Here is a 14,398-nt window from a genome sequence, read left to right as displayed (position 1 = left end):
ACAGCATTGTTTTAAAGCTCATGTCCCTGACTGACAGCATTGTGTTTTAAAGCTCATGTCCCTGACTGACAGCATTGTTTTAAAGCTCATGTCCCTGACTGACAGCGTTGTGTTTTAAAGCTCATGTCACTGACTGACAGCGTTGTGTTGTAAAGCTCATGTCCCTGACTGACAGCGTTGTGTTGTAAAGCTCATGTCCCTGACTGACAGCGTTGTGTTGTAAAGCTCATGTCCCTGACTGACAGCGTTGTGTTGTAAAGCTCTCCTCCGCAGGGCCACAGTGCTGAAACAACAGGGGAACTATCAGAGGGCTGCTGAAGACCTGAGGAACGTCCTGCAGACCGAACCACAGAACATCACTGCTACTGTTAGTGTCTCACACACACACCAGACCACACACACACACACACCACACCACACCACACACACACACCACACCACACACACACACCACACCACACACACCACACCACACACACACACACCACACCACACACACCACACACCACACCACACACACACAGCCCAACACGGTGTGTTGAAGTTACTTTGACCATTCCGTTTCCTCCACAAAATTAGGACTCCTGTTTATTCAACAGACGTTACCGTAGTGATCATCAGACGGTACCGTAGTGACCGCCAGGACTCCTGTTTATTCATCAGACGTTACCATAGTGACCGCCAGGACTCCTGTTTATTCAACAGACGTTACCGTAGTGACCGCCAGGACTCCTGTTTATTCATCAGACGTTACCATAGTGACCGCCAGGACTCCTGTTTATTCAACAGACGTTACCGTAGTGACCGTCAGGACTCCTGTTTATTCAACAGACGTTACCGTAGTGACCGTCAGACGTTACCATAGTGACCGTCAGACGTTACCATAGTGACCGTCAGACGTTACCGTAGCGACCGTCAGACGTTACCGTAGCGACCATCAGACGTTACCGTAGTGACCGTCAGACGGTACCGTATCGACCGTCAGACGGTACCGTAGTGACCATCAGACGGTACCGTAGTGACCGTCAGGCCTGGAATGAAGGATATGGACTTAACTTGTCTTCAGTCGTGTCACATTTCAAAGGAACATTTCGTCCAGGAAGTCCTGAATCGTACGGACTGGTGCTCCTGTTGTATCAACCTGTCTTCATCTGCATAACATGTTGTTTGACTGTTTTTTCAATCTAATGGAACAATGGGATTAACTATTTCAGTCTTCTTTTCTGCTTTTCCGTCACACATCCTGGCCCACAGAAACTTCTGGTTGAGGTGGATAAGAAACTAATCCAGTGTCAACCGCAGACAGAACGTAAAAGCAAGAAGATCCTGATTCAGGAAGTGGAGGAGGATGAGATACGGGAAGAGCAGAGAGGTGAGTGACTGATCACTTCACCTACTTAGTGAGATTGAACCATTATACCTCTCCGTTGGAAGTGACTGACCTCCAGCCCAGTCCTGGAGACCACCAGTTAGAAGTGACTGACCTCCAGCCCAGTCCTGGAGACCACCAGTTAGAAGTGACTGACCTCCAGCCCAGTCCTGGAGACCACCAGTTAGAAGTGACTGACCTCCAGCCCAGTCCTGGAGACCACCAGTTAGAAGTGACTGACCTCCAGCCCAGTCCTGGAGACCACCAGTTAGAAGTGACTGACCTCCAGCCCAGTCCTGGAGACCACCAGTTAGAAGTGACTGACCTCCAGCCCAGTCCTGGAGACCACCAGTTAGAAGTGACTGACCTCCAGCCCAGTCCTGGAGACCACCAGTTAGAAGTGACTGACCTCCAGCCCAGTCCTGGAGACCACCAGTTAGAAGTGACTGACCTCCAGCCCAGTCCTGGAGACCACCAGTTAGAAGTGTCTGACCTCCAGCCCAGTCCTGGAGACCACCAGTTAGAAGTGACTGACCTCCAGCCCAGTCCTGGAGACCACCAGTTGGTTTTTAATGATATGGTAGTTGACCTGGAGTAGCCTGCTTCACAGGCCCTGTACTGTGGTGTACAGTCTGTCAACAGTCAGTCAACATCAAACTGACTGTTCTATAAAACAACACTCAGATGGTTCACAATTCAACAGTCAGAAAAACAACTCCACCCCAATTTTCTCATGTTTCTATAACAACAGAAACATGCAAATGAGAAAAACAACTCCACCCCAATTTTCTCATGTTTCTATAACAACAGAAACATGCAAATGAGAAAAACAACTCCACCCCTTTTCCTCATGTTTCTATAGCAACAGAAACATGCAAATGCAAGTCTAAGCCAATGAGTAGAGTTAGAGAGACATATTATTACCATGAGAAGGGGACATAGGTGTTGTAGTTTGTTCCTTAAACACCCAACAAGTGTTTAACCAGATCAGATGATGACTAATCCTAGACCTAGTAAACAAAGAGGTTATTATATTACATTAAGGCTGGCTGGCTGGCTGGCTGGTTGGCTGGTCGGTTGCAAGGCTGGCTGACTGTTTGGTTGGTTGCCTGGCTGGCTGGCTGGCTGGTTGGCTGCCTGGCTGGTTAGTTGGTTGCCTGGCTGGCTGGCTGGCTGGTTGGTTGGCTGGTTGCCTGCCTGACTGGCTGGTTGGTTGCCTGGCTGGCTGGCTGGCTGGCTGGTTGGTTGGTTGGCTGGTTGGTTGCCTGGCTGGCTGGCTGGCTGGCTGGCTGGCTGGTTGGCTGGTTGCCTGCCTGGCTGGCTGGTTGGCTGGTGGTTGGCTGGTTGGTTGCCTGGCTGGCTGGCTGGCTGGCTGGTTGGTTGGTTGGCTGGTTGGTTGGCTGGTTGGTTGGTTGCCTGGCTGGTTGCCTGCCTGGCTGGCTGGTTGGCTGGTGGTTGGCTGCCTGGCTGGCTGGCTGGCTGGCTGGCTGGCTGGTTGGTTGGTTGCCTGGTTGGTTGGCTGGTTGGTTGGTTAGTTGGCTGGCTGGTTCCCTAAGTGATCCAGAATCATTATCCTTAAGACCCAACAGACCTGACAGCCTGCTGCATTCTCCAAACACCACACCTGTCTGGGTTTACCCCAGAGAGCTGCTGTGGGTCTGTGCTGTGGGTCTGTGCTGTGGGTCTGTACTGTGTGTCTGTACTGTGTGTCTGTGCTGTGTGTCTGTGCTGTGTGTCTGTGCTGTGGGTCTGTGCTGTGGGTCTGTGCTGTGGGTCTGTGCTGTGTGTCTGTGCTGTGGGTCTGTGCTGTGGGTCTGTGCTGTGGGTCAGTGTCTGGCTGTGTGTCTGTGCTGTGTGTCTGTGCTGTGTGTCTGTGCTGTGGGTCTGTGCTGTGGGTCAGTGCTGTGGGTCTGTGCTGTGGGTCTGTGCTGTGGGTCTGTGCTGTGAGTCAGTGCTGTGAGTCAGTGCTGTGGGTCTGTGCTGTGGGTCAGTGTCTGGCTGTGGGTCTGTGCTGTGTGTCTGTGCTGTGGGTCAGTGTCTGGCTGTGGGTCTGTGCTGTGGGTCTGTGCTGTGTGTCTGTTCTGTGAGTCAGTGCTGTGGGTCAGGGCTGTGGGTCTGTACTGTGTGTCTGTGCTGTGTGTCTGTGCTGTGTGTCTGTACTGTGTGTCTGTGCTGTGGGTCTGTGCTGTGTGTGTGCTGTGTATCTGTGCTGTGGGTCAGTGTTTGGCTGTGTGTCTGTACTGTGTGTCTGTGCTGTGGGTCTGTGCTGTATGTGTGCTGTTGGTCAGTGTTTGGCTGTGTGTCTGTGCTGTGTGTCTGTGCTGTGGGTCAGTGTTTGGCTGTGTGTCTGTGCTGTGGGTCAGTGCTGTGGGTCTGTGCTGTGGGTTAGTGTTTGGCTGTGTGTATGTGCTGTGGGTCAGTGTTGGGCTGTGTGTATGGGCTGTGGGTCAGTGTCTGGCTGTGTGTCTGTGCTGTGGGTCAGTGTTAGGCTGTGTGTCTGTGCTCTGGGGCAATGTTTGGCTGTGTGTCTGTGCTCTGGGTCAATGTTTGGCTGTGTGTCTGTGCTGTGTGTCTGTACTGTGGGTTAGTGTTTGGCTGTGTGTCTGTGCTGTGGGTCAGTGTCTGGCTGTGTGTCTGTGCTGTGGGTCAGTGTCTGGCTGTGTGTCTGTGCTGTGGGTCAGTGTTTGGCTGTGTGTCTGTGCTGTGGGTCAGTGTTGGGCTGTGTGTCTGTGCTCTGGGTCAATGTTTGGCTGTGTGTCTGTGCTGTGGGTCAGTGTTGGGCTGTGTGTCTGTGCTGTGGGTCAGTGTTGGGCTGTGTGTCTGTGCTCTGGGTCAATGTTTGGCTGTGTGTCTGTGCTCTGGGTCAATGTTTGGCTGTGTGTCTGTGCTGTGGGTCAGTGTTTGGCTGTGTGTCTGTGCTGTGGGTCAGTGTCTGACTGTGTGTCTGTGCTGTGGGTCAGTGTTTGGCTGTGTGTCTGTGCTGTCAGTCAGTGTCTGGCTGTGTGTCTATGCTGTGGTAGCTAACTCAACCCCCCCACTGTAAATCCCTGACTGGGGATTTGTTCTCTAATCCAACAGTCAAATCCCTCATGCTAATGGCTGCGTTGATCAGGATGCTATAAAGCCTCAATGGGCTGCTATCTGCCATTCCCCCCTAGCCCCTGTCTCAGTAATATGACATCCTACTGACTATCTGCCATTCCCCCCTCTGTCTCAGTAATATGACATCCTACTGACTATCTGCCATCCCCCCCTAGCCCCTGTCTCAGTAATATTACATTCTACTGACTATCTGCCATTCCCCCCTCTGTCTCAGTAATATGACATCCTACTGACTATCTGCCATCCCCCCCTAGCCCCTGTCTCAGTAATATGACATCCTACTGACTATCTGCCATTCCCCCCTCTGTCTCAGTAATATGACATCCTACTGACTATCTGCCATTCCCCCCTCTGTCTCAGTAATATGACCTCCTGCTGACTATCTGCCATTCCCCCCTCTGTCTCAGTAATATGACATCCTACTGACTATCTGCCATTCCCCCCTCTGTCTCAGTAATATAACATCCTACTGACTATCTGCCATTCCCCCCTCTGTCTCAGTAATATGACATCCTACTGACTATCTGCCATTCCCCCCTAGCCCCTGTCTCAGTAATATTACATTCTACTGACTATCTGCCATTCCCCCCTAGCCCCTGTCTCAGTAATATGACATCCTACTGACTATCTGTCATTCCCCCCTCTGTCTCAGTAATGTAACATCCTACTGACTATCTGCCATTCCCCCCTAGCCCCTGTCTCAGTAATATGACCTCCTACTGACTATCTGCCATTCCCCCCTCTGTCTCAGTAATATGACCTCCTACTGACTATCTGCCATTCCTCCCTCTGTCTCAGTAATATGACATCCTACTGACTATCTGCCATTCCTCCCTCTGTCTCAGTAATATGACCTCCTACTGACTATCTGCCATTCCCCCCTCTGTCTCAGTAATATGACACCCTACTGACTATCTGCCATTCCCCCCTCTGTCTCAGTAATATGACACCCTACTGACTATCTGCCATTCCCCCCTCTGTCTCAGTAATATGACACCCTACTGACTATCTGTCATTCCCCCCTCTGTCTCAGTAATATGACATCCTACTGACTATCTGCCATTCCCCCCTAGCCCCTGTCTCAGTAATATGACCTCCTACTGACTATCTGCCATTCCCCCCTCTGTCTCAGTAATATGACCTCCTACTGACTATCTGCCATTCCCCCCTCTGTCTCAGTAATATGACACCCTACTGACTATCTGCCATTCCCCCCTCTGTCTCAGTAATATGACACCCTACTGACTATCTGCCATTCCCCCCTCTGTCTCAGTAATATGACACCCTACTGACTATCTGCCATTCCCCCCTCTGTCTCAGTAATATGACACCCTACTGACTATCTGTCATTCCCCCCTCTGTCTCAGTAATATGACATCCTACTGACTATCTGCCATTCCCCCCTAGCCCCTGTCTCAGTAATATGACCTCCTACTGACTATCTGCCATTCCCCCCTCTGTCTCAGTAATATGACATCCTACTGACTATCTGCCATTCCCCCCTCTGTCTCAGTAATATGACATCCTACTGACTATCTGCCATTCCCCCCTCTGTCTCAGTAATATGACCTCCTACTGACTATCTGCCATTCCCCCCTCTGTCTCAGTAATATGACATCCTACTGACTATCTGTCATTCCCCCCTCTGTCTCAGTAATATGACATCCTACTGACTATCTGCCATCCCCCCTCTGTCTCAGTAATATGACATCCTACTGACTATCTGCCATTCCCCCCTAGCCCCTGTCTCAGTAATATGACCTCCTACTGACTATCTGCCATTCCCCCCTAGCCCCTGTCTCAGTAATATGACCTCCTACTGACTATCTGCCATTCCCCCCTCTGTCTCAGTAATATAACATCCTACTGACTATCTGCCATTCCCCCCTAGCCCCTGTCTCAGTAATATGACCTCCTACTGACTATCTGCCATTCCCCCCTCTGTCTCAGTAATATGACCTCCTACTGACTATCTGCCATTCCCCCCCCCTGTCTCAGTAATATAACATCCTACTGACTATCTGTCATTCCCCCCTCTGTCTCAGTAATATGACCTCCTACTGACTATCTGCCATTCCCCCCTCTGTCTCAGTAATATGACCTCCTACTGACTATCTGCCATTCCCCCCTCTGTCTCAGTAATATGACACCCTACTGACTATCTGCCATTCCCCCCTCTGTCTCAGTAATATGACATCCTACTGACTATCTGCCATTCCCCCCTCTGTCTCAGTAATATAACATCCTACTGACTATCTGCCATTCCCCCCTCTGTCTCAGTAATATAACATCCTACTGACTATCTGCCATCCCCCCCTAGCCCCTGTCTCAGTAATATGACATCCTACTGACTATCTGCCATCCCCCCCTAGCCCCTGTCTCAGTAATATGACATCCTACTGACTATCTGCCATTCCCCCCTAGCCCCTGTCTCAGTAATATGACATTCTTTAGACCAGATAGTGTGTGTGTGTCTGTGTGTGTGTGGTTGTTCTCCACCCCTCCCCCTCTGCATCACCAACGGCTTGCTGGGCTGCCTGGTAGAGAGAGAGAGAGACTTCCTGAAACTCTATCAACCCCTCCCCCCACTGTGATGTAACCGCTGACTGCTTCCTGTGGGTGTGTTCTGTGCTCGGCAGCTTGTCCGGTTGAGCCTAGCGAGGTAGTGGGAGGGGAGAGTGCCGCTGCTGCTCCTGCCGAGAGGGGAGACATGGGAAATGCTCAGAAGAAGCCCCACGGCAGAGGAGGGGAAGGGGGCCCCAGCCCGCATACAGACCACAATTCACACGGAAGCCACTGGAAAAACCGGGGAGGAATTGCAGAGAAGTACAAGGTGAACCAACAGGAGTCGACGTCGGACAAGGGTCTGTGGAACGGAGCTCAGGGCTCTGGCAGGAGGGACTCTAAGGGAGCCAGGCCGGTCGGGGGAGACGGAAGCAACCTTGACGCCCCTTGTGGGGCCCTGCCCCCGCCGTTGGCCCGGCTCAAAAACGAGGGAAACCTGTTCTTTAAGAATGGACAGTTTGCTGATGCGCTGGACAAATATTCACAGGCCATCACGGGCTTCACAGACTCAGGTAGGTTTTCAGTATTGTGGTGTTGTGTCTTGCGTGACAGAGCTTTTACTAATAACTCTCGTTCGTCTAGAGTTGAGATTTATAATAACTTAGTGTGACGGGCTATTCAAAATGACATGTTTGTTTTGTGTTCTTCCGGCATTTTCCACGAACATTCCCCCCCAAAAACAACCGCATGTAGATAATCTAGCAACTAATGCCACTGCTTTCGTGTTTCCGTAAGGTTAAATCAGTGTGTTGTTTTGCCACTATTGGCAGCTGGTGCTTTCAGTGATTGGCCCACAGCAAACCAAAGGTCAGCACATACCGCAGTAATAAAACTAACCTCTGTAGCAGCAATGTTATTCTCTTCACTGAATCACATCACATGACAGTGTAACGTGTCATTACAGCAGCATTTAGCCAGTCGGTGGGATGTGGTGTCATTACAGCAGCATTTAGCCAGTCGGTGGGATGTGGTGTCATTACAGCAGCATTTAGCCAGTCGGTGGGATGTGGTGTCATTACCGGCAGCATTTAGCCAGTCGGTGGGATGTGGTGTCATTACCGGCAGCATTTAGCCAGTCGGTGGGATGTGGTGTCATTACAGCAGCATTTAGCCAGTCGGTGGGATGTGGTGTCATTACAGCAGCATTTAGCCAGTCGGTGGGATGTGATGTCATTACAGCAGCATTTAGCCAGTCGGTGGGATGTGGTGTCATTACAGCAGCATTTAGCCAGTCGGTGTGATGTGGTGTCATTACAGCAGCATTTAGCCAGTCGGTGGGATGTGGTGTCATTACAGCAGCATTTAGCCAGTCAGTGGGATGTGATTTCATAACATGTCATTACAGCAGCATTTAGCCAGTCGGTGGGATGTGATTTCATAACGTGTCATTACAGCAGCATTTAGCCAGTCGGTGGGATGTGGTGTCATTACAGCAGCATTTAGCCAGTCAGTGGGATGTGATTTCATAACATGTCATTACAGCAGCATTTAGCCAGTCAGTGGGATGTGATTTCATTACAGCAGCATTTAGCCAGTCGGTGGGATGTGATTTCATAACGTGTCATTACAGCAGCATTTAGCCAGTCGGTGGGATGTGGTGTCATTACAGCAGCATTTAGCCAGTCAGTGGGATGTGATTTCATAACATGTCATTACAGCAGCATTTAGCCAGTCGGTGGGATGTGGTGTCATTACAGCATCATTTAGCCAGTCAGTGTGATGTGATGTCATTACAGCAGCATTTAGCCAGTCAGTGGGATGTGATTACAGCAGCATTTAGCCAGTCAGTGGGATGGGATTTCATAACATGTCATTACAGGAGCATTTAGCCAGTCGGTGGGATGTGATGTCATTACAGCAGCATTTAGCCAGTCGGTGGGATGTGATTTCATAACATGTCATTACAGCAGCATTTAGCCAGTCGGTGGGATGTGGTGTCATTACAGCAGCATTTAGCCAGTCGGTGGGATGTGATGTCATTACAGCAGCATTTAGCCAGTCGGTGGGATGTGGTGTCATTACAGCAGCATTTAGCCAGTCGGTGGGATGTGGTGTCATTACAGCAGCATTTAGCCAGTCGGTGGGATGTGGTGTCATTACAGCAGCATTTAGCCAGTCAGTGGGATGTGATTTCATAACATGTCATTACAGCAGCATTTAGCCAGTCGGTGGGATGTGATTTCATAACGTGTCATTACAGCAGCATTTAGCCAGTCGGTGGGATGTGGTGTCATTACAGCAGCATTTAGCCAGTCAGTGGGATGTGATTTCATAACATGTCATTACAGCAGCATTTAGCCAGTCAGTGGGATGTGATTTCATTACAGCAGCATTTAGCCAGTCGGTGGGATGTGATTTCATAACGTGTCATTACAGCAGCATTTAGCCAGTCAGTGGGATGTGGTGTCATTACAGCAGCATTTAGCCAGTCAGTGGGATGTGATTTCATAACATGTCATTACAGCAGCATTTAGCCAGTCGGTGGGATGTGGTGTCATTACAGCATCATTTAGCCAGTCAGTGTGATGTGATGTCATTACAGCAGCATTTAGCCAATCAGTGGGATGTGATTACAGCAGCATTTAGCCAGTCAGTGGGATGGGATTTCATAACATGTCATTACAGGAGCATTTAGCCAGTCGGTGGGATGTGATGTCATTACAGCAGCATTTAGCCAGTCGGTGGGATGTGATTTCATAACATGTCATTACAGCAGCATTTAGCCAGTCGGTGGGATGTGGTGTCATTACAGCAGCATTTAGCCAGTCGGTGGGATGTGATGTCATTACAGCAGCATTTAGCCAGTCGGTGGGATGTGGTGTCATTACAGCAGCATTTAGCCAGTCGGTGGGATGTGGTGTCATTACAGCAGCATTTAGCCAGTCGGTGGGATGTGGTGTCATTACAGCAGCATTTAGCCAGTCAGTGGGATGTGATTTCATAACATGTCATTACAGCAGCATTTAGCCAGTCGGTGGGATGTGATTTCATAACGTGTCATTACAGCAGCATTTAGCCAGTCGGTGGGATGTGGTGTCATTACAGCAGCATTTAGCCAGTCAGTGGGATGTGATTTCATAACATGTCATTACAGCAGCATTTAGCCAGTCAGTGGGATGTGATTTCATTACAGCAGCATTTAGCCAGTCGGTGGGATGTGATTTCATAACGTGTCATTACAGCAGCATTTAGCCAGTCGGTGGGATGTGGTGTCATTACAGCAGCATTTAGCCAGTCAGTGGGATGTGATTTCATAACATGTCATTACAGCAGCATTTAGCCAGTCGGTGGGATGTGGTGTCATTACAGCATCATTTAGCCAGTCAGTGTGATGTGATGTCATTACAGCAGCATTTAGCCAGTCAGTGGTATGTGATTACAGCAGCATTTAGCCAGTCAGTGGGATGGGAATTCATAACATGTCATTACAGGAGCATTTAGCCAGTCGGTGGGATGTGATTTCATAACATGTCATTACAGCAGCATTTAGCCAGTCAGTGGGATGTGATGTCATTACAGCAGCATTTAGCCAGTCGGTGGGATGTGATTTCACAACATGTTATTACAGCAGCATTTAGCCAGTCGGTGGGATGTGATGTCATTACAGCAGCATTTAGCCAGTCGGTGGGATGTGATTTCATAACATGTCATTACAGCAGCATTTAGCCAGTCAGTGGGATGTGATGTCATTACAGCAGCATTTAGCCAGTCGGTGGGATGTGATTTCACAACATGTTATTACAGCAGCATTTAGCCAGTCGGTGGGATGTGATGTCATTACAGCAGCATTTAGCCAGTCGGTGGGATGTGGTGTCATTACAGCAGCATTTAGCCAGTCAGTGGGATGTGATTACAGCAGCATTTAGCCAGTCAGTGGGATGGGATTTCATAACATGTCATTACAGGAGCATTTAGCCAGTCGGTGGGATGTGATGTCATTACAGCAGCATTTAGCCAGTCGGTGGGATGTGATTTCATAACATGTCATTACAGCAGCATTTAGCCAGTCAGTGGGATGTGATGTCATTACAGCAGCATTTAGCCAGTCGGTGGGATGTGATTTCACAACATGTTATTACAGCAGCATTTAGCCAGTCGGTGGGATGTGATGTCATTACAGCAGCATTTAGCCAGTCGGTGGGATGTGGTGTCATTACAGCAGCATTTAGCCAGTCAGTGTGATGTGATGTCATTACAGCAGCATTTAGCCAGTCACTGGGATGTGATTACAGCAGCATTTAGCCAGTCAGTGGGATGGGATTTCATAACATGTCATTACAGCAGCATTTAGCCAGTCAGTGGGATGTGATGTCATTACAGCAGCATTTAGCCAGTCAGTGGGATGTGATTTCATTACAGCAGCATTTAGCCAGTCAGTGGGATGTGATGTTATTACAGCAGCATTTAGCCAGTCAGTGGGATGTAATGTCATTACAGAAGCATTTAGCCAGTCAGTGGGATGTGATGTCATTACAGCAGCATTTAGCCAGTCAGTGGGATGTGATGTCATTACAGCAGCATTTAGCAAGTCGGTGTGATGTGATTTCATAACATGTCATTACAGCAGCATTTAGCCAGTCGGTGGGATGTGATGTCATTACAGCAGCATTTAGCCAGTCGGTGTGATGTGATGTCATTACAGCAGCATTTAGCCAGTCGGTGTGATGTGATTTCATAACATGTCTTTACAGCAGCATTTAGCCAGTCGGTGTGATGTGATGTCATTACAGCAGCATTTAGCCAGTCGGTGTGATGTGATGTCATTACAGCAGCATTTAGCCAGTCGGTGGGATGTGATGTCATTACAGCAGCATTTAGCCAGTCGGTGGGATGTGATGTCATTACAGCAGCATTTAGCCAGTCGGTGGGATGTGATGTCATTACAGCAGCATTTAGCCAGTCGGTGGGATGTGATGTCATTACAGCAGCATTTAGCCAGTCGGTGGGATGTGATGTCATTACAGCAGCATTTAGCCAGTCGGTGGGATGTGATGTCATTACAGCAGCATTTAGCCAGTCGGTGGGATGTGATTTCATTACATGTCATTACAATTTGATGATATTTTAATGGACAAAAAAAAAGTGTTTTTCTTTAAAAAACAAACAAGCGACCCCAAACTTTTGTATCCTGATACATCACAACATCCAGGTGTAGAGTAGCAGAGTGACTCATCACACTAGTGGTTGGTTGGTTATAGGCAGTGTATCCTGATTCATCACAACATCCAGGTGTAGAGTAGCAGAGTGACTCATCACACTAGTGGTTGGTTGGTTATAGGCAGTGTATCCTGATTCATCACAACATCCAGGTGTAGAGTAGCAGAGTGACTCATCATACTAGTGGTTGGTTGGTTATAGGCAGTGTATCCTGATTCATGACAACATCCAGGTGTAGAGTAGCAGAGTGACTCATCACACTAGTGGTTGGTTGGTTATAGGCAGTGTATCCTGATTCATCACAACATCCAGGTGTAGAGTAGCAGAGTGACTCATCATACTAGTGGTTGGTTGGTTATAGGCAGTGTATCCTGATTCATGACAACATCCAGGTGTAGAGTAGCAGAGTGACTCATCACACTAGTGGTTGGTTGGTTATAGGCAGTGTATCCTGATTCATGACAACATCCAGGTGTAGAGTAGCAGAGTGACTCATCACACTAGTGGTTGGTTGGTTATAGGCAGTGTATCCTGATTCATCACAACATCCAGGTGTAGAGTAGCAGAGTGACTCATCACACTAGTGGTTGGTTGGTTATTGGCATTGTATACTGATTCATGACAACATCCAGGTGTAGAGTAGCAGAGTGACTCATCACACTAGTGGTTGGTTGGTTATAGGCAGTGTATCCTGATTCAAGACAACATCCAGGTGTAGAGTAGCAGAGTGACTCATCACACTAGTGGTTAGTTGGTTATTGGCAGTGTATCCTGATTCATGACAACATCCAGGTGTAGAGTAGCAGAGTGACTCATCACACTAGTGGTTGGTTGGTTATAGGCAGTGTATCCTGATTCATCACAACATCCAGGTGTAGAGTAGCAGAGTGACTCATCACACTAGTGGTTGGTTGGTTATTGGCAGTGTGGTGAGTCTGTTTTAGCTGTCTGGAGTTCAGCCATACCCTTGCCAGGCAGGAAGGCAGACGGGCTCAGTTCCTCTCAGGTCACGTGACTTCTGACCGCTTACTGTGAAATTGAACCAGGTGCTGGGTGGCGGCGACGGACGGACGGACGGACTGACTGACTGACTGACTGGCTGGCTGACTGGCTGACTGCAGTAGTAAATCTCCTCTGACTGACTATAGAAACTTTATCGCTCCTCTCCTTTTCATCACTCTCTCCTCTTCTCCTTCCCATTACCCTCTCCTTCCCATCACTCAATCACATGTATTTATAAAGCCCTTCTTACATCAGCTGATGTCACAAAGTGCTGTACAGAAACCCAGCCTAAAACCCCAAACAGCAAGCAATGCAGATGTAGAAGCACGGTGGCTAGGAAAAACTCCCTAGAAAGGCCAAAACTTAGGAAGAAACCTAGAGAGGAACCAGGCTTTGACACCTCAGGAGTAAATTTCAGTTGGCTTTTCATAGCCGATCATTCAGAGTTAGAGACAGCAGGTACGGTAGAGAGGGAGAGAGTTGAAAACAGCAGGTCCGGGACAGGTAGCACGTCCGGTGAACAGGTCAGGGTTCCATAGTCGCAGGCAGAACAGTTGAAACTGGAGCAGCAGCACGACCAGATGGACTGGGAACAGCAAGGAGTCATCAGGTCAGGTAGTCCTGAGGCATGGTCCTAGGGCTCAGGTCCTCCGAGAGAAGAGAGAGAGAATTAGAGAGAGCATACTTAAATTCACACAGGACACCGGATAAGACAGGAGAATTACTCCAGATATAACAGACTGACCCTTGCCCCCCGACACATAAACTACTGCAGCATAAATACTGGAGGCTGAGGCAGGAGGGGTCAGGAGACACTGTGGCCCGATCCGATGATACCCCCGGACAGGGCCAAACAGGCAGGATATAACCCCACCCACTTTGCCAAAGCACAGCCCCCACACCACTAGAGGGATATCTTCAACCACCAACTTACCATCCTGAGACAAGGCCGAGTATAGCCCACGAAGATCTCCGCCACGGTACAACCCAAGGGGGGGGCACCAACCCAGACAGGAAGATCACGTCACTGACTCAACCCACTCAAGTGACACACCCCTCCTAGGGACGGCATGGAAGAGCACCAGTAAGCCAGTGATTCAGCCCCTGTAATAGGGTGAGAGGCAGAGAATCCCAGTGGAGAGAGGGGAACTGGCCAGGCAGAGACAGCAAGGGCGGTTCGTTGCTACAGAGCCTTTGCGTTCA

At 49.2% G+C, this 14,398-nt stretch overlaps 1 protein-coding gene across 1 annotated transcript in view; it reads left to right on the top strand.

The window, feature by feature from the left end:
• LOC149970160 (sperm-associated antigen 1-like) overlaps positions 1-14,398 on the top strand; it is a 66,725-nt gene that overhangs the window by 15,149 nt on the left and 37,178 nt on the right. Inside the window, exons 9-11 of the mRNA XM_090228632.1 lie at positions 261-367; positions 1,255-1,372; positions 7,111-7,548. Coding sequence (XP_090084758.1) covers positions 261-367; positions 1,255-1,372; positions 7,111-7,548 — 663 coding nt within the window. The remainder of the gene's footprint in view (positions 1-260; positions 368-1,254; positions 1,373-7,110; positions 7,549-14,398) is intronic.

Source organism: Oncorhynchus mykiss, unplaced genomic scaffold, assembly GCF_057628025.1.
Source record: "Oncorhynchus mykiss isolate SJ-2025 unplaced genomic scaffold, ASM5762802v1 scaffold93, whole genome shotgun sequence".
In the NCBI taxonomy this organism is placed as follows: domain Eukaryota; kingdom Metazoa; phylum Chordata; class Actinopteri; order Salmoniformes; family Salmonidae; genus Oncorhynchus; species Oncorhynchus mykiss.
This window is presented reverse-complemented; position numbering and strand designations above follow the sequence as displayed.